Here is a 24724-nt window from a genome sequence, read left to right as displayed (position 1 = left end):
TCTGTTCCTGACAGCTATATACACGGAAGTGGGAGATTTAAGAGTCTGGTTGACTTGGAGGATTTGTTTAGTCTCATACCCTTTCTTGCTTGCTTTCTTGCCTGCTTTCTTTTATCTTTTAAATCAGTGATAAAAGACACTAAGTAGAGGGCAGAATTCAGTGTATCTGTGAATCAGCAGAATCCATACAGCCAAATCAATACAGCCAAGCTCTTACTGACACCCTTATAACACCCTTCAGATTTTTAATTGAGAATCCTCCAGTTTTCAAATGGACTAACTCACCAGCACAGTCTTCTATTTTCCAATGGCATCTATGATTAGATAATTACTTACATTCGTGCTACAGTTTCTGAAATAGAACAGGTTTCTCTCCATCCCCACTCTTTTTTGACTTTTCCATTGGATTACTGCACAAAGGTTTTTGCACAGCTGAGCTAGATACTTGAGAAGGGATTTCCTCATATGCACATTTCAAAGAAAAGAACCCAGAGTGAGGTCAGAGATACTTGGGATCTTAAAATAGTTCTTGAGGAGTTTGTGTTTGTTTATTCAGTAGATGTGTGTTGAATCCCCACTATGTGCAAGGCATGCTTCCCTTGAGGATGTGCCAGAAGCAAAGACAATTACATAAGAACTGGGGAGAAAATAGGAGCATGGGAATTTTAGGCTTAAGAAATAAATGTACCTAATAATAATGTCTGAGGAAAGTGAATATGCTAGTTGTAGAAATAGATTTTATTGGATGCCAGGAGTGGTTTCTTTGGGAGAAAAAAATTTAGTGCTCACTGATAATGTGTATATTTGGTTTAATTTCTTATGGTTGTATATACTATAAAAGCAAACTTCTTAACAGTGCTAGTCCCAAAAAAACTTTAAAAGTTGGTTTCAGTCCATGAGCTAGTCTTAAAAAATTCCTGCTTTCAGAACATGTTCCCTTTACTCCAAGTTCTTGGATGGGGATAGAAGTAGCCAGAGCTCTCTTTAGAGCTCAAAACAGAATCTTTTTTTTCAGTTGATGGGTCCAGATGAGGTGGGATGCTGCCTAGACTCCAGGTCTCCTCTGCCCTCTAACATAACAAACAGGATTCCTTCTGCAAGACGAAACAGCCACATACTCCTGGCTTACAGAAGTCTGAGGTATCCAAAGACATGTTCTAAGAATTTTAGTATTTTTGGATTTGTCTGGAGGAAAGGCCTGCATAGCTACTGATCATTGATATTCCCGAGGATTTAAATTAAGAGCATTCCTAGGCATTTCCATCTTGAATTAGTTGCTTATTTGGAACTAGTACAATCTAAGTTTAATAGTTTAAAGGGCTTTAAAAATTATTTTATGTTTATAAAAGAGGTGGAAGAAGATGTTTCTCTACATTTGTTTTCATGCATCTGATACTAGACTCTTAGAAAACATGTTAAAAATAAAGTAAGTAGTGAAAATTAGAGAAAGAAGCGAGTTGGGTTATCATGCTACACTACCTAGGGGAGATTGATCTTTGGGCTTGGTGTTGTGTCTTGAGCCTATTCAAGCCAGAAGTAGATATCTAGCTCTGAGCAGTGATTTTGATGTGCCATCTGGTATTTGCATGATGCTTGATATTTTTCAAGGCCTTCTGTCATGTGTTTCCTCTTTGTGTACTGTAGCTGCCCTGTGAGGTGAACAGAGGCCGCAAGAAGTTACGTGACAAGCTAGTAGCCAGAGAACAAGGACTTCCTGGTCCAGTACATTTTGTGTGTTTATCCTGTACTTTACTGCCCCCCACTGTTTGCAGCTAAGTATTTGTAGTTGCTATTGACTGCCTAGAAGCATACAAGAGGTAAGGATAAAACAGAGTGACCGAGCAAGGAAAGAGAAACAACAGGGAAATAAGAGAAAGATGTTTATATGATAGGAGAGAGTGGTGTCATTAGCATCTTCTTTGATTGCCATAGAGATGTTGAGAGCAACTGGATAAAAGTGATCTTTTGGGGTATATATTTATCAAAATTCATCAAGTTGTATACCTGAAATATGTGTAGATTAGTGTACCTAAATTATACCACAATAAAGTTGTGTTTTTAAAAAAATGATCTTTTGGGTTAAAGATTTGAGTCAGTGATCCAAGCCCAGATTGCTCATCTCTCTGAACAGTTTGAATATACACATACCTTAAAACAGTGCAAAAAGTGAGAATAAACAAGCTGTACCAAATCAGGATCAGAATTTTAGAGCTTTTTTGTTTCTGACTTCACCATTTACTATATTGTGACCTTGAGGAAGTAACTTAAGATACCCAACCCTCAGCTTTATTATCTGTAAAGTTGAAATGATGCTGACTTCTTTGGCACTGAGCTGAGTGAAGATCAGTTGAAGGTAATGTATATGATAAGTACTTTGTAAAACTAAAGCTCTTAAGTTGGCATCTTTGAAACGTTTTTCAGAATCACACTTCTCACGTCTCCTGGACACACACAAACACAGGATCCTGCTAGAGTTTGGGCAAAAGGTTGTTCTAAGATTTTCTGAATCTCAGAGAGGATCCAGTAAGCAAAATGGCTCTTTGTTTTAGTATACAATTTAACTCAGACTATAGGCCTTTCTTTCTCTAGTTCACGTCAGAATTCTCTTTCAGGCTCAGGGTCTGAAAAACCAGTTACTTGTCAGTCTTCCTTCAAGAATTTATTTACTTTCATTAAGTTGGAGGGTCAGAGAGATTAACAAATGTTTCTGTGGGGCATAGTTCACTCCTAGTGGAGGCTGAATGGGTGAAGAAGTCGTCTAACAGCTGTGTGATCTAGGGCAGGCTTTTCAAAAATCTGGCACTCAGTTTCTCCATCATTATATTATCTGACCCTTCTTTTTGTAAAGGGCCAGATAATATTTTCTGCTTTTGAGTCATACGGTTTCTTTTGTAACACTTCAACTGTACTGTTTTAGCTTGAAAGCAACCATAAACAATGTAATTGAATGAGGGTTGCAGTCTTCCACTAGAACTGAGTTCACAAAAACAAGCTGTATGCCAGATTTGGCCTGTGGGTGTAGTTTGTGGACCCTTGCTTTATAATACTTCGCTAAAATAGTCTTTTTTTCTCCATCATACAAAATACTGATAGTGTTTTGTTGTTGCTATATATGCTGGTGTATGTAAGTTGAACATCAGTGAAGGAGTGAGGAAGAAAGTGTGAAGTAAGATGGTTACCTAGCATTTCTATTCCACGGAAACAGGTTTTTAAATGTTCTGGTCACGTCTTCCTGTTAGTTTCATTTCTTACACCAGTTGCAAATGCCTTCATTTTTTGCCCAATACACTATAACTATATTATGATCTGCTTGAAGGATTATGTTGTAGTAGACAGCCAACAGAAACATGTTTTTGTTTTTGAAGGAGAAGTATCTCTGCTGCCAATTTGAAAATGTGTCCTTTGTAAGCAGATCTTTGGGGAGGGTAGTGTGCAACCAGTTTCAACCCTTAGCCTTTTGGGAAGCATGATTTTTCCAGTAGGCAGTTTGGCTAAGGCTTCATACTTAGCCTCTCGGCACTGGAGACAGACAACACCCTCAAACTCTGAACTTGGCATTATTCAGGATTGGTGAAAGGGGTCTACATTATTCATTCTTATAATAGTGGGATACTACTTTTATAACTTGCCAGCTAGTCTGACCATCTGGTATCCAGTTAATGCTTAAAACTTACGTAGTAAGGTTTCTGGCACTAGGCCTAGAGCTTTCCTGCTTAAGTAGAAACCTTAGATGACCTTAAATAAAGACTCTTGAACCTTCTTTTCTCTCTAGTCACCCTTCCTTCCCTTGTATTCATTCATTTATTGCATCCTCTGGCAGTGAAGTGTAGGCCTTCCATACCAGATCACCCCTTTGGCATATATGTTCAGTATACATTGCTTCTGGAGTGGCTTAGTAGAGAGACTCGCCCAAGGCCATCAGCTAGTAGGCAGTAGGCCAGTTCACGACCTTAGGTCCTTTTATTTCCAGAACGGTATTATTTTTCTCCTTCTGAAATTGTCAGTTTCAGATTGGTTTTATTGTGGAGAAAATATGTCTCCTTAAGGCTCAAAATGCTTTTTAGCCAACATGATTGATTATGGCATATGTCCTTAGGTCCATCTGTATAAACATGAGGACCAACTTGTCTGTTGGTGGAGTTGTTTTGTTTCTAAAATCTCAGCCCTCAAGTTTAGTTTTCACTTTTTTTGTAGTTTGGAAGAACATCTGAAATAGCAAGCACAGATTAGCTTTAATCCTACCCTTCTTTTTTCTTATTTTTTCTTTCTCTTTATCTCTCATTCCCCATTTGAAATATAACATCCCAACAGTTTTAGCTAATTCAATTAGAGAACCCTGGAACTACGGAAAATATTTGAGCAGTATTAGAACACAAAATTTATGTGATAGTGCTGCTGATTGGGCAAAATAAAAAGCGTGTCATCTAATGACAGGGGAAGACATGATCAAAACGCAAATAGGAGAAGGAGTAAAGAAGTTAATGTGCTTTGAACATTGGGAGATAATTTATATACGGAGGGAGGTACTTTATATATATTAAGTTGGAGACACAGAGGAACAACTGGGGACACTCACAGCTTGACAGGCCTAAAGGCTACAAGTTGGATTGAGGGGCATTAAGGTGAAAGATGGTACCCATGTTTAGATTTGTTTTTCAGTCACAGTTGGGCTAAGAGATACTTGTTTGCATTTGACAACGAGAGCATTGTGTTTAGGTAAGATTTGACAGCTTGGGATGGAGCAATTCTAGTATTTTAATAGGAAGCAGCATTGGTCAAGAATTAGACTTCATTTTAGGGGAGCTTCCTGTGGTGTTTTTTCCTTGAACAATTGTTGCAATGATAGGAATATAGATATTATCTCCCAGCAACATCTGTTGGATTTTAGTTATGTCAAAGAGCTGTATCATGGGATTAAACATATTATAAAGGACTTTTGTAGAGAGACTGAGGTATATGCTAAGAAATAGAGAGCTAAAACCTAAAGGTGCAGAGTTTTAGAAACTAGGGAATATTGTACTAAAACCTTATGTTTCTTTGTATTTTATGAGGTTGATCATTTTGATATATTCTGTTCTATGTTCAGCATAACACTAAAGGTGGATTTGTCCAGAATGGAACCTGATTGAAAGCAAGAGTTTGAAAGACTTCCAAGAGATAAGGGAGGAGCACTTTGCTTCTGGGATGTTTTGAAAACTGCTTAGGTCTGTTTTTCTTTTTTCAAGAGTCATAAAGAGTAACTGGATATTAGAATGACAGCTAGATTGTTTACCCTTGAGTGATCTGATTGAATCATCTCATTTCCTCCATGATTTTCTCCTTATCTTCCTGGCAGTGGATGGCCAAACTGAGGTATCCCCCCTCCACACCCTCCACCCTTCTCCTTCCATTTACCTATTATCATTAATTTTTCAAGCTTTGCTAGTCTATCCTGGTCACCTTTATTTTTTGGTGGGGGTAATTAGGTTTATTTATTTATTTTAAATGGCAGTACTGGGTATTGAACTCAGGACCTCATGCATTGTAGGCATGCACTCTATTAGAGCTATACACTACCCCTGACCTGGTCACCTTTCTGAGACAGTTCTGACTTTCAGAAAGTTTACACTTGCAAATGATACGTACCCATGTTTCCAGACATCCAGTCTGCCTTGCAGCTTCTGGGACCTGTGTGTGTGTGTGTGCACGCACGCGCATGCGAGCATGTGCACGCACGTGTCCTTCCTATTACGCCCTTTTATTTTAAATTCACTTCAGCAAATTAGGTGGATTTCTGATTGTAGTCCTACTTACTTTAAAGGGTCAGAGAGAACCTCGTTTCTTCTGAACTTCCTAGATTAGTTTGCAATCCCAATAAGCCTTATTTCAGGTCCACGCTTTCCAAGAGGCCTCATTTTTTCCTCAGGAAGTCCATACACAGCAACTCTCTTGCCCCTTCATTCAGAAGTAATTACTTTTCAGACTTTTTGCTAGATGCTGTGAGGGAGCCAGAGGTGAATTATACCCAGGTCCTACCCATAAGGAGCTTATAAACCAGAAGGGGAAATATGGTAATAAATATATATATATACAAGTGATGATCATACAAAGTAATGTGGTGGGTGCAGAAAGAAGTACAGATTAAGGATTCTGAAGGTTCACAGGAAGGCGCGATCACTTCCAGATGGGGATATTTAGAGAAAACTTGTAGAGACATGGTGATTGTGTTGAGCATTGGAGAAATGGCCTTTTCATGGTGGACTATGATTCTTCCCATTCTAGCTTTGGAAAGCAAACCATTTTTAAAGCCAGATAAATTATAAGATAATGGGATTTGAGATTCCTTATAGCAACAACCATTTGATACTTCATTTCATCCTCAAGTCTTTATTAGATAGTCAAACAGGCAGTCTTACTGAAGTAATTATAAACTAATTAATGAACATGAATGATAAATCTGATATTAATAATGAATTAAATCTGGGAAAGTCTGTGCTGCATTTTTCATAAGTCATCTAAGCTAATGTGGCTTCATCTTACTGTATATAAATAGCTTAATCTCGTGATGGCGGTAGCAATTTAACATGGAATAAAAAGATTCCTGGAATATAAATCTCTTTTTAACTTTTAAATATATACCTTCTGCCACCACTCTAGAAGATGAACCTGGCATGTTTTCCATGGGCTTTAGATGTTATAAATAGGCTACTTCTGTAGCAAAATCAATTCAGTTGCAATTAATGCATTAATTATTAAGATAAATGATAAGATTAACTAAGGTTACTTTATATTTTTTTAACTTGTTGGGGTGTTTGGTGAGTAAAATTTGTTTATGATTAGGTTTTATTATTTTAATTTTAAGTTGTGCTTCAGTAAGAAAATATTGAGAACATTACCTTGTTTTCATAAAATCTGTTGCTTGAGATTTGATCTGATTTTCAAAGCCCCATGTGAAGACTGGATTTGCTTTAAAGAAAGCCTTTTGAATAAAAGTACTCACTTTTTCTAGGACTTTATAGTAACAATTTATGTCCTTCCAAGAGATACTAAAAGAATTGGCTACTAATCATCTCTGCAAAGATGCTAGAAAACATGCTCCAAACCTTTTCCTCATAAGAGAATCTTCTGTCCCTGATGAGAGTACAGTGCTTTTGTTTTTTGAAGTCAAGAAATTATGAAAAGAGGTTTTTGAATGGAAAAAAATCATAAAAACTGTAATTCCAAATCCAAAGCTAAAATGATCCTTTGTTTGTAAATTCAACTTAATGTAAAGAAGAACGGTCAGAGCTGTCCAGAGATGGAAAAGAATGCCTTACCAGTGAGCAGTTTCCTAGAACCTTAAAGCTCATAGTTTAAGCTGAATCCACTTAGGGTAGGATTGAGGGAGCTGGGCAGAGTCTGAATTAGAGCATCTTTTAGAGGGGTGGGCCTGGGTGGTTCTTAATGCCTTTTTTCCAAGTCCTAAATTTCTTTGATGCAGTAAAATATAAAGGGCATTATTATTGACCTGTATTTTTTGCCGTTATTTATTTGTTTTTCTAATTCAGATGGGCCTCTCAAATTAAAAGCTTAACCTTTAATACATTTGTCAGTTCCAGAAAGATTTATTAACTTCTGTTTTGTACCCAGCCCCCACTCCAATAGTGTATCGCTCTGAGCTAGCCAAACATTCATTCATGATCTATCAACTGCACAGATGTTTGGGAGCTGATTGCGACAGCACATCCTTAGTTAGAGCAATTCAAGATTTAAAAGCAGACTGTGCACAGATGGTTTTAAAAATGTTTCTTGAATTGTGTACCTTGGTAATGTTTGTGAGAAGAGATCAGAGGACAATCAAAACTGGTTACCAGCTTTCTAAATCTCACTGACCTTTGCACTCATACTAAACCTACCCATCATTAGCAGCTTACACAAAGATACCACACTAGCAATTTTGCATCTTCCTCCTTTGACCGTAGCAGTTTACATGGCAGATTTTGCTAAGATCAGGCCTGTCCATGGGTCTATTCAGTGAAAGTTTAGATTTTTTTTAAGGTTTTTGATAATTATTTTCATTTCTACAAAGAGTTTATTTGCTTTATTTAAAAGGTTAGAGTGAGTCCACACTGTTGTCATTGTCATAAGTACCTTATAAGAATCTATTAATAAAAATAAATTAAACTTCTCTAGATTACCTTGATTTCTTTGTTTTCAGTACGGTTAAGGGAATAGTTTATAGGCCATGTGCATATGGTAATAAGTGAAAAGGTCATGGAAGCTGAGTTGAGAGGATCTTACTTGGTTATTAGGATTCAAGATTTTTTCTAGACATTTCCAACTGTGATTCAACACTCTTCACTTTAATTCCCTCCAGAAACTGCAAGATCATGTTGCTTCCTAGTACTTAGAGTTCCTGTTGATGTATAGAGCTGCTTGTAGGCCTCCAGCACCAGAAATTGGCTGCAAACCTTTTCCCATTACATCATCACCCACTAATGTCATTACACCAGAGTTAAATCTGCTTTGAAGATTGTACTCTTGTTTTCCTTCCATTTCTTTCCTCTCATCATTTCCTTTAGAAGGAAAAAGAAAAAGATCTGAGACCTCTAGGACAATCCCAGGCAAACATTTAGGAGTGAATCAAACATCCTGACAGTCTAAACCTAGATGTATCACCCGTCATTCCACTCTGCTGATGGAGAGTGATCTGCCCAGCATGCATACACTTGGAGCCTGGAAAGTAGCAGTTTGGTCATGTGACATCTGGCTTTGGTGCTTTTCTTTCAGCCCTTCAGAATTGGTTCTTTATGACTTAGGTTGCTCTTTGCCAGCATCCTGTCACTGGCATGTTAAACCTTTTCAAGTAATTTCCCAGAATAGAAACTCTTAGGATATCACTAAGTTTCTCATTCTTTGTGTTTAATTAAACTGTTTCTTGCATTTAGTATTTACCAGATAAGCATTTAAGCTATGTGGAGTTTTTTTACCTCCCCCCCGTAAGTCTTTTAAGATACTACAGTATTATCTATACAGCTGATGTGGGGATCCTTATTCCTGTTCCCTCCCCATCACAAAGCACTTGACCAAATGCAGTTCTGACCTTCTTCTCTCCATCCTAAACGTAATTCTCCATTGTTTTCCAACCATCTTTAAAGCTTCTAGTTGATGGTGTGCATTGTTTGGCTTTGTGCCTAACAGCAAGGTTCAGAGAAGGAAAGAATGGGAAGTAATTTCAGTTCAGAGACTTTGTGCCAACCACTCGATTACTGGTATGCTTTAGTGCTTTTGTGTCCTTTGAGGCAGAATAGCTTGAGATTGGAAGGAATGATCATCATCAGTAGCCTCAATGGAAGGAATGATCATCATCAGTAGCCTCAAAGAAATGGGACCCAGTGTCTAAAACAAAAGAATAAACTTGGCTCTTATTTTTTAAGACTGTGGGTTTATACTTTTGTACAGTATTAATCACTGGGGACCCTTAATGTACGTGTTGCAGGCTATGCATGGAATGTGAGAAGCCACATAGAACTTGAAAGCATTGGTGAGAATGGCATTGAAAATTATGGACCAGCCTCAGCAACCAAGTGCCTTTTCTTCCCCCTGCCCAAGATAAAACATTAAAAGTCCATGATTCACATTAAGATTTTAGTTTGGATTTCTAACAATTTTAGATTCTCTGGTTGAAGCTCCTGGTTAGCCTCTGTGGTATAAGTTGGATAGAAGGGAGAACTTTCCTCCTTACGTTTTTGCTAAGCTTTAAGTCTGAAGAACCTCTTCAGCACAATTATATACCTTCTCAGACTGAAATATTGAATGAATTAGTGAAAACATCTACAAGAAAAGATATAAAATAACCTGGACAGAAAGTCTGACTTTATTATTTCTAATGTATCTCACATATGTATTTTTTCAGGTGTCAGAATGTCCACAGAAGGAGGATTTGGTGGTACGAGCAGCAGTGATGCCCAGCAAAGCCTACAGTCCTTCTGGCCTCGTGTCATGGAAGAAATCCGGAATTTAACAGTGGTAAGGAATAATTGAGAAACTTACGAAAAATTTGTGAAGAATGTAAAGAGCTATGAGATGAATAACCAAAATGTAGACTAAAACATTTTTTCATCTCAAGCATATTAACAAAGGCAGAGTTCATTCCTGACCTTTGGATAGGAAAATGAAAATATAATTTATCTTAAGTGAGATAACTCCAAGGATTTTTTTTTTAATATCTTAGTGGCTTTCCTTAGGCATGCGGATGTATAGTGGGTGCTTTGACTTGGAGGTAGTTTAATGTGAGGCACATCTTTTAGAAAATGCAGAAGAGCAGAGCTTACCTTCCTTCAGTAGCTGTAGCTCATTTCTTAGGCCTAATTTAATGGCCCTGCCAAATTTCTAAGACCTGGTGAAAACTGTTGATCATTTTATTCAGCAACAAATCTATTGTAAGCAGGCACTCTTTCCAGGTGTTAAAGGGTGCACCTAGATTGGAGTTTCTTAACAGAAGCATTGTTGACATTTTGGGCCAGATAATTTCTTGTGAGGGGCTCTTCCCTGCATTGTAGGGTGTTTAGCAGCATCCTTGGCCTCCAATCACTAGATGCCAGTAGCACGCTCCTTCCAATTGTAATAACCAAAAATGTCTCTAGACATTGGCAGCTGTCTCCTGGGGGCTAAAATCATCCCCTGTTGGGAACCACTGTCTTAGAAGAATCTAAAAAAACTCTGGCCCTTGAGGAACTTACAGTGTAGTAATTACAACCAGAGTCATTAACTCAGTAAGTATGTATTAAATAGTTACTGAGTCAGGCACAGTGATGAATCTGAAGCAGTAAAAGTCAAAGTGCTATGAGAGCACAGAAGACATCGTACTTGTTCCTCCTTGGTTGAGTTAGGCTGGCTTTAAGTAAAGGGGACATTTTTGTTGGGTCTTGAAATATGAGTAAGCATTCACCGGATGGAAAGAATGGGAAAGTATATCTTAGGCAGAGAGAAGGGCATTCGTAAAGGCATGGAGGCCCAGAGTAGGGGGCCTTTCAGTTAGCGGGACAGCGAGAAGTTCACAGTGGCTGGAGGTTACTGTGTGGGTGGTGGGGCTGGGGACTGGAGTAAAGTTGTATAACAGTGGTAGCAGGAAGTGAGACAAGTTAGAATTGGAATATTTTCTGAGTATAGTGTCATGTCCTTAGTGAAGAATGTTCCATGTGGTGTCATTTCAGCAAATGCTGAAGGAGCTCTCTGTTAAATATGCCATTCCTGCCCTGAAGTTATTAGCATCCTGGCAGAGCAAACCCTGGATTCCTTCCTAATGTAGAACTCATACTGCATTTTCTTAGAGTTTATGGTCTTTAACGTCTAACATACATTGTCAGTTTATTCATTCGCTTGACAAATAACTTTGAACCTGCTATGGCTATGCTAGTTACTGTGGATCAGATGTGAACCAGACAAAATCACTGCACTCACAGAACATGTATTCTGGTGGGAGAGAGAGACTATAAACAAGCAATGAGTGAATAATGTAAACAAAGTAACTTCTCATTGTGATAAATGCCCACTGACTTCAGGACTAAAGAAAACTAATTCATATTTTGGTTGTATCTGTGTGTCATGTTTGTTTATATGGGGGATTTTCAGCAGTTAAACTTGGGCTTTCTCAGAGTGGCCTGTGTTCACAGGTGGATTTCCACTGAAAAGTCATTTCTGTGGTAGTTATTGATACTGTCTCAGATATAAAACAGAAGAGAGGGGACGAATGAAATTATAAAGTCAGAAGTGGGGCATTATGTTCATATTTTTGAGGGGATAATCTCATGGTTAAGCTTATCAGGTTTTAGTGCTGGGACCAGCCTGGTGTAAAACTAGTGCCCTCCTGGGATACGGCGGTACTAGGCCAGTGCAGCACGTCTGTGCTTCAGCTTGAGGGCAGAAGCAAATCCAGGATCAGGCAGGTGGCCAGATAAACTCTGGAAGTTCAAGCTCAGCACTTATCTTTTCTGTATTTTGTTGGCTTGGATTTTTGTTTTTTAATTGTGGTAAAACAACACAACAAAATTTACCATTTAACTGTTTAAAAATGTTACAGATCAGTAGTATATTCACATTGTTGTGAAACAGATCTCTAGGACTTTTTTATCTTGCAGAACTGAAACTTTATACCCATAAAACAACAACTACCCATTTTCCCCTCTCCCCAGCTCTTGGTAACTACCATTCTGCTTTCTGTTTCTATGAACTTGGCCCCTGTAAGTATCTCATATAAGTGGACTCATACAGTATTTGTCTTTTTGAGCCTGGCTTATTTCACTTGGCATAATGTTTTCAAGGTTCTTCTGTGTTTAGCATGTGACAGGCTTTGTTTCCTTTGTTTAGGTTGAGTAACATTCCCTGTATTTGTGTATAGACCACATTTCGTTTATCCATTCATCCATCAGTGGGGATTTAGGTTGCTTCCACTTCTTGCCTATAGTGAGTAATGCTGCAGTGAACAGGAATGTAGGTTTTGATTTTTATCCTACTTGGTTTAACTTTCAAGTTTGATTGACAACAAAGCAGATTGTGGTGTTGACCAACTTTTTCTACCCTAGACAGCTAGTCCTTCAGAGGTTAAAAGTGGATTACTTTGAGGGATTCAGTTTTAATTCAGATTTTGTGAGGAGAAAGAAGATCAAGGAGGAAAGTCATCTTTTATCATGCTTCTGCTGTTGGCTAACTAAAATTCCCCTCCTGTGTACCCTTGGCAAAAGACTCCTAGACTGCTACCATGGTCACTTTTATATCAGGTGCTTAGAACGACGTTTGGCATATAATAGGTGCACAGTAAATATTTGGGTGAACCAGACTCCTCCACTTCAGATTTAGTGTGAAGCAACATAGTGCCAGGTTTGAGTGAGAATGCAATCCAGTAAAGTCCCTTTGTAAGACTTTTCTTTTCCTCTCTAACCTATGACACATGAAGGCATCTGCACTTCTGCCCATGTAATGTGGCCAGGTATTTTAGTGTTTAGTCTGTGCCTTTCCAAAACTCAATAGCACTTACACAACCAGACTTCCTCAGTTACATCAGATCGTCTTAGGTTGATATCTCAAAATGTCTAACAGATTAAAAAAAATCCGCATGTTCAAACTATCCAAACATAAATAAAACTTATGAAGATATTTATAAGGTGTTGTGGTCTCTCTAAGACTGGGACAAAGATTGTTCCAAAAACAAGTAATTGAAGTTTGCTAGATAATGTATTTCATGATGTATTGGAGACATTGGCCCCAATCATTTTGGTCTGTGTTCTGCAAAAGCAATTTGTCTTTCATCTCACCTTGGCCATCACACTCTCCTCTCTCTTAAAAGCGCTCTGTAACTATCCATAAACCCAGGTGGTGTGCGCTGAGATTGAAGTTGATTAAAAATGATACTAAAATGATTGTACACCAGGATGACTGTATAAAATACTGCATTCCTGCTTAGCAGAGCTCTGGGAACAATAACTAATAGACTTTTGGGCATTGAATTTTACCCTTCTAGACCTTTTTGAAAGCAGAGAAGAAAAAGCTAACTTGTCTTTTGAGGGGCAGTTATGCAGGCTGAATCTTGAAAAGAAGAATCTCATCTGCCTTAATGTATTCCCTACATTCCACTTAGCCTTCAGTTAGTGGTAATTTAATGCTTAGGTCGCTTTCTTTTAATTGCCAGTTGTAGCTTTTCATTCTTCAGTGCCTCCATGTTGAACGATGACATTTCCAGCATCACAGTCAAACTGGGTAACCATTTAAACAAGAACCTGGAGGTGAAGGTTGGCGGACTGTTAGAAAACAGGTCCTGTGCTGTTGGAGCCCTTCCTGTAGAGCAGTGCTTCTTAAACTATAGTGTCTGTACGAACCACATGAGAGTTGGGTTGAAATACAGGTTTTGATTTAGTAGATTGGAGTGGAGCCTGAGATTCTACATTTCTTTTGAGTTCCCGGATGATGCCCTTGCTGGTCTAAGGACCTCACTGAGTAGCAAGGCTTTAAAACAGTGGTCCTTAATCCTCACTGTGGATCACAGTCACCACGGTAGTTTTCAAAAACATGATGTCAGGGCTCCAGCCCCTAGAGTTCCTGAGGGTCTGGGGTTAGAACCCAGACATCTTGTTTTTCAAAAGCGCCCCCAGGTGATTCTAACATGTGGTCAAGGTTGAGAATCACTGCTTTTGAGAGGATAGAATCTTGACTTGCCAGAGTGCCTGGCTGGGTAGGCTTGCAGAAAATTTCTCATCATTATTTGAAATTCCGGATGTTCTTTAGTGCAGCCTAAGACCCATTTAGCCATTGACTTTTCTTTGGCTTTGAACTCTCATTGAGGAAATTCAGACTTCTTGAAATTTGGCAGTTTTGGATGGCAGCATTTTGTAAATGTAGTTCTTTGGTTGTGGTCAGGAAGGTTGAGAATGTTCTGAGAGAGAATCTGCTCTCCCACCTTGGAATGTTACTCCCAAGAGTAAAAATGTGTCCGTTTTTCTTCCGCTTTGATCAAGAGAGGTTAAATGTTACTCACATTAGTTGCATGGTTGCTAGTGACAAGGTGGGCATTGACTTGAAAGCCAGTTTAGTGGACCTCAACCTACTGATAGCGAAGGGCCTTCTGTCTCCAAAAAACCTGTTGTAAACCCTTCCATGTGACTGGAAGCCAGACTGAGATTATGGGCTGTTGTCAATGATAATGAACCACACATGCACATCTGAGGATCCTTTAAAAACTCAGGGTTTGGGGATCATGAGAAAGTTTCTCACAAAAGAAAAGGTTGGGGTGGGGCTTAGAGCAGAGCTTTTTGTAAATTTCTGCCTATTTTACACTTCTTCAAGGTGGGAATGATACAATCTCTTTATCCTTGGCCCTTTCTTGTTGTTTTAAATTATAGTCTCAGAAGTGCCAAAAGTAGTATTTTATGCTAAATTTTTAGTTGGAGAAGGAGGTTTTTTTGTTTTTTTTTTAAATCAGTTTTGGGCTTTGATTAAGTAATCTTAGAACAGTCTTGTGGGAATTATATTAAATAACCAAGCCAAATAAGAGCACACTTTGCAAGAGACCTAAATCTTGTGGTCATAATCTTGTGCTGTGTATCATCCTGGGAGGCCTTCCAAAGGAATTATCATCCCTAGCATTCTCTTTGGCATTTCTATTTAACATCATCATTTTGTGTGATATGCCACACAAGGAAGAAGACCAATGATTGATTTCTGTAGTTACATTTTTTTTTAATCCCTTTAGAATCTGGCCCCAATCCAGCATTTCCTTCCTACTGCTCCCCTCTGTACTAAGATCATACATCCAAAACTTAAATAGACCAGGTTTTGTCACTGTGCTTCTGTGCATGCTGTTTCCTCTGTCTGAATAACATTCTCATACTTTCCTAGCAAGCAAATTTGCAATATCCCTAGACACAATTCAGATGTCACCCCCTCTGTGGGACATTTGCCAACTCCTCTCGCTCACTCCAACCCCCCCCCCCCCCATTGTGAGCTGGTCATTTCTTTCTTTTCCCTGTGGGATATTACACCCCCATTAAAGTGAATAGTATAGAATAGGGTATTATAATGTTCTTATGCAACAGTCTCTGGCAGTTAAACTATATGGCTTTTCAAAGGTAAGAATATATTTGCATCTTTCCCATAGTAGTAGGTATCATACATGTGCTGTTAGTTGAGTTGCATGAATGAATACATGAAAGAGGAGGAGAAAATAGAATGTGTCCTGCTGTCTTCTTTTGGTGAAATTTTAATAAACTGGACTTCTAAGCTGCCTCTGCCACTCCAGGGTTAGATTTTTAGAGGCTTCGAGGAAAATGCTGATACCTAATTTGGAAAAGGAAAAGATGACAAATTGATGTTGGAGGTTTGTAAAGGTGAGTGGTAGCCAAGCAGCTTGTTGAGTTTGGGTGGAGAAATTAGATGTCTTGGTGTACATCTTATCCTAATAGTTGTTCTTCTGTAAACATAAAATAGATTCTGAGAAGGCTGGTGATGTTTTTCCAGAATGCTCCACTGCCTTCTGTGACGTATAGTTGAGGTTTTCTGTTGGTCTTGGAAAAGAAAGTTCACTATGTGTGTTAATTATACCAAATCTCAATTAAGAGCTCTGCTTCTTCCATAATGTGATGATGCAGGTTCCCAGGTGAGCATATTGGGTTTGGTGAGTCGCATTTCAGACCACTTATAGAATCAATCATTTGACACCTAGTCCCAGTAGGGATTTTGCTGATTTTAGCTAATCTCTGCCTTTGCACCTTTCTCTTCATTGCAGCTCTGAAACTCAAAATTGATTTTTATTTCTAGAATTGCATGCACCATTGGTCATGTGTTTAAATACCAGTAGTATCAAAATAAAATGAAAAAGCACTTTAAATCACAAATAATTGAGTAGTGCTAGTCGAGAAGTACTTTCCTGAATCCTATCCACAGCAAAGTTACGTGGTTTTCCCTGCACCTCAGCCTTGTTTGTTAGGAAAAAAGTGCCAGGGCTGTTCCTAAAAGACAGCTGATAAATTCACCCTTACCCTTTTTCCATACTCTTCTACTCCAGCCCCCACTCCCAAAGCAGATTTTGAAGGCAAGGCCTTTGCTGCTGTGATGGGAAAGGAGCTCCTCTGCAGTTTCTGGTGTCACGGTAGCACAAAAATCAGAAGTAGCCAGTGTCACACTGGCTGAAGTGAACTGTGAGTCACCGTGGTCAGGTGCTGCTGGCACTTGCCCTTGTACTCCCTAAATACAAGAGGAAAGAACTAGCAACTTGAAGGTATATCCTTAAGGCAGAAATTTCATTTTAATCTGCATATTGCAGGCTGGTAAACTTTCTTGGAGATAAAAAAAAAAAACCACTCATAATGCACGTCAGTGTTGTGCTGGCGAAACATCTGATATTGTTTGGGGCTACTTTTCATGATGGCAGTCAGAAGCCATCATAAGTGTCTCCTGAAACTCTTTTGAAGCTCTGCATTGGTTAAGAAGTATTTTGCTCTAGAGCTTGTATTTTCTTAATTTCATTTGTACCTCCTCTCCTGCCATATTTTCTGAAAGAAGCGACTAAACCAGTCAGTGTTTCAAGCTGCCTGTCATGCCCTACTGGTTATCCCTACCATTTATGCACCTCTTGTTCCTCATTTCAGAAAGATTTCCGAGTACAGGAACTCCCACTGGCTCGTATTAAGAAGATTATGAAACTGGATGAAGATGTGAAGGTGAATTCACATTCATTTTTATTATTCATATTGAAAGTAAAATGATGGGTAGCTGATTGCTCATTCCTCTGGAGCTCAAAGTTTAATTAAACAAAAATGAAAATATTGTTAGATTATTTGTTGCTTTTTTATTTGGTTCCTGTCTAGAATTGTTAAGTGAGCTGAAATTGAACAGTTTTAGTTGTTGTATGCTGCTTCTCTGAAAATTGGGGATATTCTCTTTTCTTGATGTTGGAAAGATGCTGAATGTTTGCTTTTTTAATCACCCCATTCTTTTCACTATATAGTATAAACATGTATCATCAAATCAAAAGTTCAGTGCTGTCTTCCTAGTGTCTTATTGCAGTCTCTGGTTGATCTGAGCTAAGAAATGTTTGCTAATGATACTGTTCTTGTTCTAACTTTTTGATCTATGAGTTGTTTACATGAATTATCCTTGTGAAAGGATTTACTTGGTGGTGGCCATTTCTGTATTCCTAGGTGTCTACCTCCTGTTACAACTTTTTCAAGAAAAGAGCAACTCTGTCTCTGTCCACTCAAAATTAATAGTCTCTTGTTTGTATAGGAAGCTAACAGTTTATAGCAATTTACCCTTTTATTACCTTTCTTTCTCCTCACAGTAACCCTGTGAGATTTGATAGAATAAGAATTATTAGTTTAACCATTCTGTAGATATGGAAATAGACACAAAGAGGTTAAAAGTGACTCACCCAGAGTAGGAGAACCAAGATCCCAGTTCTCACCTCCTGCTTCCAGAGCTCTTCCCATCCTGCGCAGGCCATATCACCAAGGGTTCAGAGCCTTGTTTGACCAAAAGTTTGAACTTGGAATTCAGACTTGGCAAGGAAGCTTACATAACTTGAGCACTTACTGTGTGTCAGGCCCTGTGCTGAGTGCTTTTATGTATATTATCTCATTTGATTCCAACAACAACACTGGAAGGTTTTTATTCTCTTTTCACTATGTGAAAAATAAAGCCCCAAAGGAATGGTAGCCTGAGATTTTAGCAAAATCCATTGGCTCTCATACTCATTATCTCTCCCCACATTGTCTTTCTTTGGGTTAGATTCTAAACCCTACCACTTACTGGCTCTGTGGCCATGGGCAAGTCACTTCACCTCTCCCAAACCCTACTTTGTCTGAAAGTCTATTATTAGAGAAAGAATGGGCATGGTAGGTGCTAGATAAATATTCTTTCTCCCTCTTCCCATCTTCTGTCTGATACCTGTTTTGTCCCTAGTCGTGGATTTATTTTACCTTAGAATCTCTTGAGGCTACCACCTTCCTGTTTTCCAACCCTTAATCCATAGCCCAGTGGCAGGACATGAGGGATGGGACAGACTGACTGGCTTGAATGACTTGCTGGTGATTGACAGGGAAGGCCTACGTCTGTTGCAGATGATCAGTGCAGAAGCCCCTGTACTCTTTGCCAAGGCAGCCCAGATTTTTATCACAGAGTTGACTCTTCGAGCCTGGATCCACACAGAGGATAACAAGCGCCGGACTCTACAGGTAATGTTGTAGACTTACATCAGGAAAAGTCTTCTCTCCCATGGCTTTGGACCAAAGGTTGTTCTTTCTTTGGCCTCTGTCAAGCTGATGTGTGTAAGTGACATCTTCCTCTACTGGTGGGAGACAGACAGACCTTGAAGCCATAGTAGTATGTATTCCCCACCAAGAATCTCAATTCCCAGCTCTCCTGTTTTTCATAGCTCAGTGACTGAACTTTGAGCTCTCACTGTAAACAGAGGCTACAGTGATATTTATCTATTTCCAGATGTAAACAGCTTCTGGTTGGAAGCCTTGAGAGCCTCCAAGAAAGGACAATCCCAGAAAGAATCAGTCTCACTAACCTCATTAGTCTTTTTATTCCTTGTCTGCCTTCCTGGGAATCTTTTCCTTCTTTTTTGTTTTCTCTTTTATTTTAATCCAGCAAATCAGCATTCATAGTGTTTGCCAACCCCTTGGTTACTGGCTCTAGAGGTCCTCCCCTCAATAGCCAAGCCCTAGCTCTTAGAGGAAACATTTCCCAGACATAAGAGGAAGGGTGTGACAGATACAAGACAGTGACAGTATTTTAACAATGAAGCCAGGGAAATAAATTATACTTTGTTTCCCCTTTATCTCCAGAATTGAAAATGCATGCTGTTATTCATTTATTCTCCAGATACTAATTTTTTTTAAGTAATTAGGTTTATTTATTTTTAGAGGAGGTACTGGGGATTGAACCCAGGACCTCATGCATGCATCTCATGCGTACATCTCATGCATGCTGAGCATACGGCTCTACTACTTGAGCTATGCCCTTCCTCCTCTGGATATTAACTGAATACCCACCATGTGCCAAGCACTGTTCTAGGCCCTGGGGACTGATACACAAAACAGACAAAAATTCCTCCCTTGAGAAGCCTATATTTTAGCACAGCTAGACATTGAAAACTTACTTTATGCTCTCTTGAAGGAACTCTGAATCTAGAGAGATCCAATTAAAGTTGCCTTCAAGATCAGTTCAGATTAAAAAATCAAATGGGCAAAATACTTGAACATGCCCTTCAAAAAAGAAGATATACAAATGACCTATAAGTGTATGAAGGGGGGTGGTACACAATATCATTTGTCATTTGGGAAATAAAAATTAAAACCACAGTGAGATACTGGACTGATAATGACAAGTGTTGCAAGGAAGGGAAGCGACTGAAACTCGTATGTTGCTGGTCAGACTGTAAAGTGGTGCAATCACTTTGGAGAACTATTTGGCACTTTCTGATAAAGCTAACATATTCCTTACTCTGAGACCCAGCCATTCCACTCCTAGGTGTACCCCCAAAAGTATGGACACTTTGTTTAAGAATGTTCATAACAACCTCATTTATAATAGTGGGAAACTAGAAACAACTCAACTATCCATCAAAATGGGAATATGTTAACTAATTGATATAAAGTGGATTACTACTCAATAAAAAAAACCAAATTATTTATTCATACAGCAATGTGGATGAATCTCAATAATATATTAAGCAGAAGAAACCAGAGGAAAACATTACATGGCACATGATACCATACATTGTCACCATTTGCGGTGGTAAAAATCAGAGTGGTGGTTGCCTCAAATTGGTATAAGAGGGTAATTGGCTGGTAAGGGATAGAAGGAAACTTTTATTTTCTTATCTGGGTGCTAGTTACCTGGGTGCATGTATTTATTCAGATTCATCAAGCTGTGTACTTAAGACGTGTGTGTGTGTGTTTTAACTGAATGTGAGTAACAATTCAGTAAAATACTGGCATTAAAAAAGGCAAAATAAAAATGTTAAAAAGTCCAATTTAAGTATATCTGTTTCCAAAACTCTGTAGAACACTTTGGAGTATTTTTGTGGGTGATTTTTTTTCTTGTATTCCCCCTCTTTCTACTCGTAGATGAGCTGTTTGGATAGCTTGAGTAGGTGACATCATCAAGAATGTGATACTGTGTTGTACTAATCTTAAATGAGACCTGGCAGCCTTAAGATGTGCCCTGCTTCGGTTGGGAGGGTTTATCAAGCTGGTGGTTGGCAGGAAGGGTGGACTGGAGTTTTGCATTTCAGCGGCTTGGGGCCATCACAGAGACAGGGGAAGGAAAAAACAGAAAATTTCCATCCCTCCTATTTTGTCTGATGAGTCACCTTCTTTTAAGATGTGATATATAGAGATTGCTGTGGATTTCTGTTAGCATGTTGACTTTTCCCCCTACATTTTACTATGAAAAAATTTAAACATAAGCCAACTTTATGGTGAACACATGTATACTCACCACTTAGATCCTACTGTTAACATTTTACTTATTTTATGCCCATATCTATCTTTCCCTCTATCTAGCCATCAAGTCATCTATTTTTAAATACATTTAAAAGTTTACATTCCCTTGAACACTTCAGTATGCATACCATACACTATAGAGTTCACTGTTTTTTTTCCTTTTTTTCCCTTTTGCTTTAAAATTGTCCTGCAGTGAAGTACTTAAATGCTGAGTATACATAGTGTGTTCTTTTTCAGTTAAAAAAAAAGCCTCTTATTTAAAGAAAGGGAATGTCAAAAGAACCTCATCAGAATAGGCCTTGGTTTCAGTAGCATTAATCAACCGACTCATGTTCTCTCCCCACCTGCCCTCTGTTCTACTGACTTCAGACTTCCAGTGTGCATGTCACATGGAACAAGATTTAAGCTATGGATCTAACATTGTGATTTTGAATTCCAAAATAAAAATTGTAGCCTTGTAGGAACTAACCTATATAGATCCAATGACTAGAAAATACTGCAACAAATATTGAATTACGATTTCAGCTAAGAGATTCAAAATAGATTATAACTACTTGTGAACCAAAGAGCCAAACATTATTTAGGAACTTAAAAAGGTTGTAAGATTGAATGATAGCCTAACCTTGCTAAGCGCAGAATGACCAGAAACCTGTCAATTAGATTGCTAGACTCATATAGATATATCTGGAGGATGATGACTTAACAACCATGGGACCTTGGGGCAGGGTCAAGCACAGGTGGTAGTAGTTGCTGGCTCGAATACCCAGTTTGTGGAGCATGAGCTGCATGTATCTCTTTCCTGTTGATGTTTGTCCATTAGGTCTGATCATTGAGAGTTTATAAAAGTTTGGTTGTGCTTATTTCAGCTATAGGCTTGGCCGTTGGTATTTAGTTTGGCTTAGAAGTCATCATCTTATCTTACTTATAACTTTGAGGGTAGAAAGCTAGGTGAACTAGTTTCTCCCCAGGCTAATTTTTCAACCTGCTTTTCTTTGTTACAGAGGAATGATATTGCCATGGCAATTACAAAATTTGATCAGTTTGACTTTCTCATCGATATCGTTCCAAGAGATGAGCTGAAACCTCCAAAGCGTCAGGTGAGCCAAGAAGGCATTGCTCCTGCTGACTAGAGAGCGAGCGCCTTGCATCATCGTGTCAGATGTGCTGCTTTCCTCTCTCAGTGCCAGTCATGTGCTCTTCCTTTTGTTTCTCCTTCTCTAGACAAGATCCATCTTTAACATCTCCTTCTGTTACTCATTTAGGGATACTTTTAACTCAGTGCCTCTGAGGTGGTATTTCAGTGAAAAGTAAACAAAAGGAAAATTAAAGGCTTTAGTTACAAACAGTAAAGTGAAGCTCATTTCAGGGTATTCCTAGGAAGTCTATCGGAGTTCTTAATCTAAGGTGGGAGAACATTCCCGGCAAGTTACAGATTTTAGATTTCCAAGAAACAGCTTGTGTGTGTACGTAGTGGTGTTTGGGGTGAGTGGACTTTGGTTTTCTCTTACTCTCGATTATGGCTTTCTCCATATTGCACTGGCTACACATTAGAATCACCTCTTAGGGTTTTAAAAAATACCAGTGCCTAGGCTCCATCCCACACCAGCTGGAATCAGAATCTGTGAGGGGGAGGCCCAGGCATCGGTAGTTTTTAAAGCTCTGCAGGTGCTTTTAATGTGCAGCCGGATTTGAGAACCATCACTTAAATCGTTTTTCTGAGCAGTCACGAGAAAGAATGTGAACGTCTGCTTTTCCTGCTCTTCTGCCTGCTCCTCTCCAAAGGTCACACCATTGTTTTTCAGCACCTTGGGTGCATAAAGCTCTTAACTGCATTTGTAATAGACCCCTCTCCTGTATAGCTCATCATTTTAGGCATGCAGATTGCATGACTCACTAGGTGTAGTAGAGACACTTGGGGAATAGTGGCAGAGTCCGACAGGAGCAAAGCTGTGCCTTGATCTGCTTGCTTTATTTTGTTAATAAAATTTTAAGTGTTTTTAATGAATTATTTCATAGTGTACTAACCTTAGAAACAGTCATTCAGTGCTGACCATTCTCCTGTGCTGTCTCATATTAATAACCAGTAAGAAAGTGGAGGAGACGGGGGCATCTTAAAGAACTTTTGTAATCCCAACTCTGCCTGGGGGTTAGCAAGCCCTCTGCACCTCCTTCCTAGAGCAGGGTGCCTCGCTGCGTCTCCGTTCTTTCTGGGCAGTCTTTGCTACTGTAAACATCCTTGACTGGAAGCTGTAAGGCGTTCCGAGGAGCTTTCAGTCGGATGTTTACAGCGGCAGGCTGCCACGGTCGTCCCGCTGCGCATCGCCTTTGAAACACTGCAGGTTTGTGCCCGCAGCTCAGTTCCTCCTCTCTGAGAAGTCACTACAGCAAGAACCCAGGCCACTTCTCTTCCTTCAGAACAGATGCTGCCACACACCCACTAGCCTTGCTGGAATTTGTTTCAGGAGCCCCCTTTAAAAACAAAGTGGTGAGCTCTGACAGAATAAGGCCTTGCTCAGGCTGGTTACACCAACTCCTGCTTGATCCCTGTGGCTCTCTGCTAAGCCAGCTGGCCAGAGAGAATGGTCATGTCCTCTCCCTTCCTCCAGAGTCCTCAGTGCTTGGCTCTCTCAGGGTGTCAGACAGTTCCTTGTTACATCCTGGCCTGACTTAGAATGCTGTGATCCATCTCCTTTAAAGTGTGTCTAGCTGAAACAGCTCCTTGCTGCCTGGATTCAGTTCTTTTAGGTGTTCAGGCCATTGATTGGCATCCTCTTCCGGACAGCTGCTGCCTGGCCTTTGAAAGGTTGAGATTGCTGAAAGCTGGCCTGAAATTCTAAGATAGCACTTTTAATCCTCCATAGACATGAAGTTTTCCCAAGCTTCAAATTGGCTGGCACCTTCCTCAAGTTCTTTAAAAGCGCCTACTCTCCAAAACTCACTTTTTCTGAAGGAGGCAGCAGTTCATTCTTGCTACTGAAGCGAATGTGCTTTTTCCCAGTCTAGGGCTGGCTGCAAAACACTGTGGTGTTGGCCCTAGGATGTGATGCTTCTCATTCTCTGGTGTTGTTTGCCAGAGTCCACTTCCGAAGAGATTCCAAGAGCAAGCACTCTGGTTGGGAGGCCACTGCTAAAGTGCCTATTCTGAATTAATCCTGCCATTCAGAGATTGTTCTAGCACAGGGGCTGATTTCCCACTGCTGGGGAAAGAATCGAGCCAGAAATACTGAGTTGAGGATCTAAGGCCCTTGACTTGTTTCCCTTGTTCTTTGGGGAAGCAAGTAGAGACTTCTCAAGCAGAAGATAGTTGAGGCCTTGACTTCTATCCCACTAAAGCTATGAGTTGAAAGTTCCTGCTCATTGAAATGTCATTTCCTCTTTACCCATTTCTTTAAACCAAGCATAATCATTCCCTTGCTAGCTTGACTTCCATTGGCAGAATGAGTCTTCATAATGCAGAAGAAGCTTAGATATGCCTCATTCCATTCCAGTGATTAGAGAGTGAGCTGTCATGCCTTGTCCTGACAGCACAAACCTAGGTGCCTCTGTTTGATACTCAAAGAGTGCCCTAGACACTGCCCAGTTCATCAACAAGATCAGAGGGTACAGTAGCAGCATAGGAGAAGCTCTTCCATGCTCTCACAGCTTTTGGCAAAGGGTATTTTGGCTTCTGAATGTGGTATGTAGAGGATTTGCTTTTCGTCTGGCAAAAAGACCACAGTCAGGTGCAGATCAGTAGTAGTCAGGGATAACTGGAGACAGAACAG

The 24724-nt window shown here is 39.4% G+C and overlaps 1 protein-coding gene across 3 annotated transcripts in view; it reads left to right on the top strand.

The window, feature by feature from the left end:
• The window catches only part of NFYC (nuclear transcription factor Y subunit gamma), a 59420-nt gene that overhangs the window by 21195 nt on the left and 13501 nt on the right, over positions 1–24724 (top strand). For all 3 annotated transcript variants that reach the window (XM_072974676.1, XM_006215847.4, XM_072974675.1), the window contains exons 2-5: positions 9875–9987; positions 17097–17168; positions 18567–18680; positions 21962–22057. In XM_072974676.1, coding sequence (XP_072830777.1) covers positions 9883–9987; positions 17097–17168; positions 18567–18680; positions 21962–22057 — 387 coding nt within the window. In that variant the 5' untranslated portion in view covers positions 9875–9882. The remainder of the gene's footprint in view (positions 1–9874; positions 9988–17096; positions 17169–18566; positions 18681–21961; positions 22058–24724) is intronic.

The sequence above is a fragment of the Vicugna pacos genome, chromosome 13 (genome assembly GCF_048564905.1).
Source record: "Vicugna pacos chromosome 13, VicPac4, whole genome shotgun sequence".
Classification (NCBI taxonomy): Eukaryota; Metazoa; Chordata; class Mammalia; order Artiodactyla; family Camelidae; genus Vicugna; species Vicugna pacos.
Note: the sequence above shows the minus strand (reverse complement) of the source record. Positions and strands in the feature narration are given on the sequence as shown.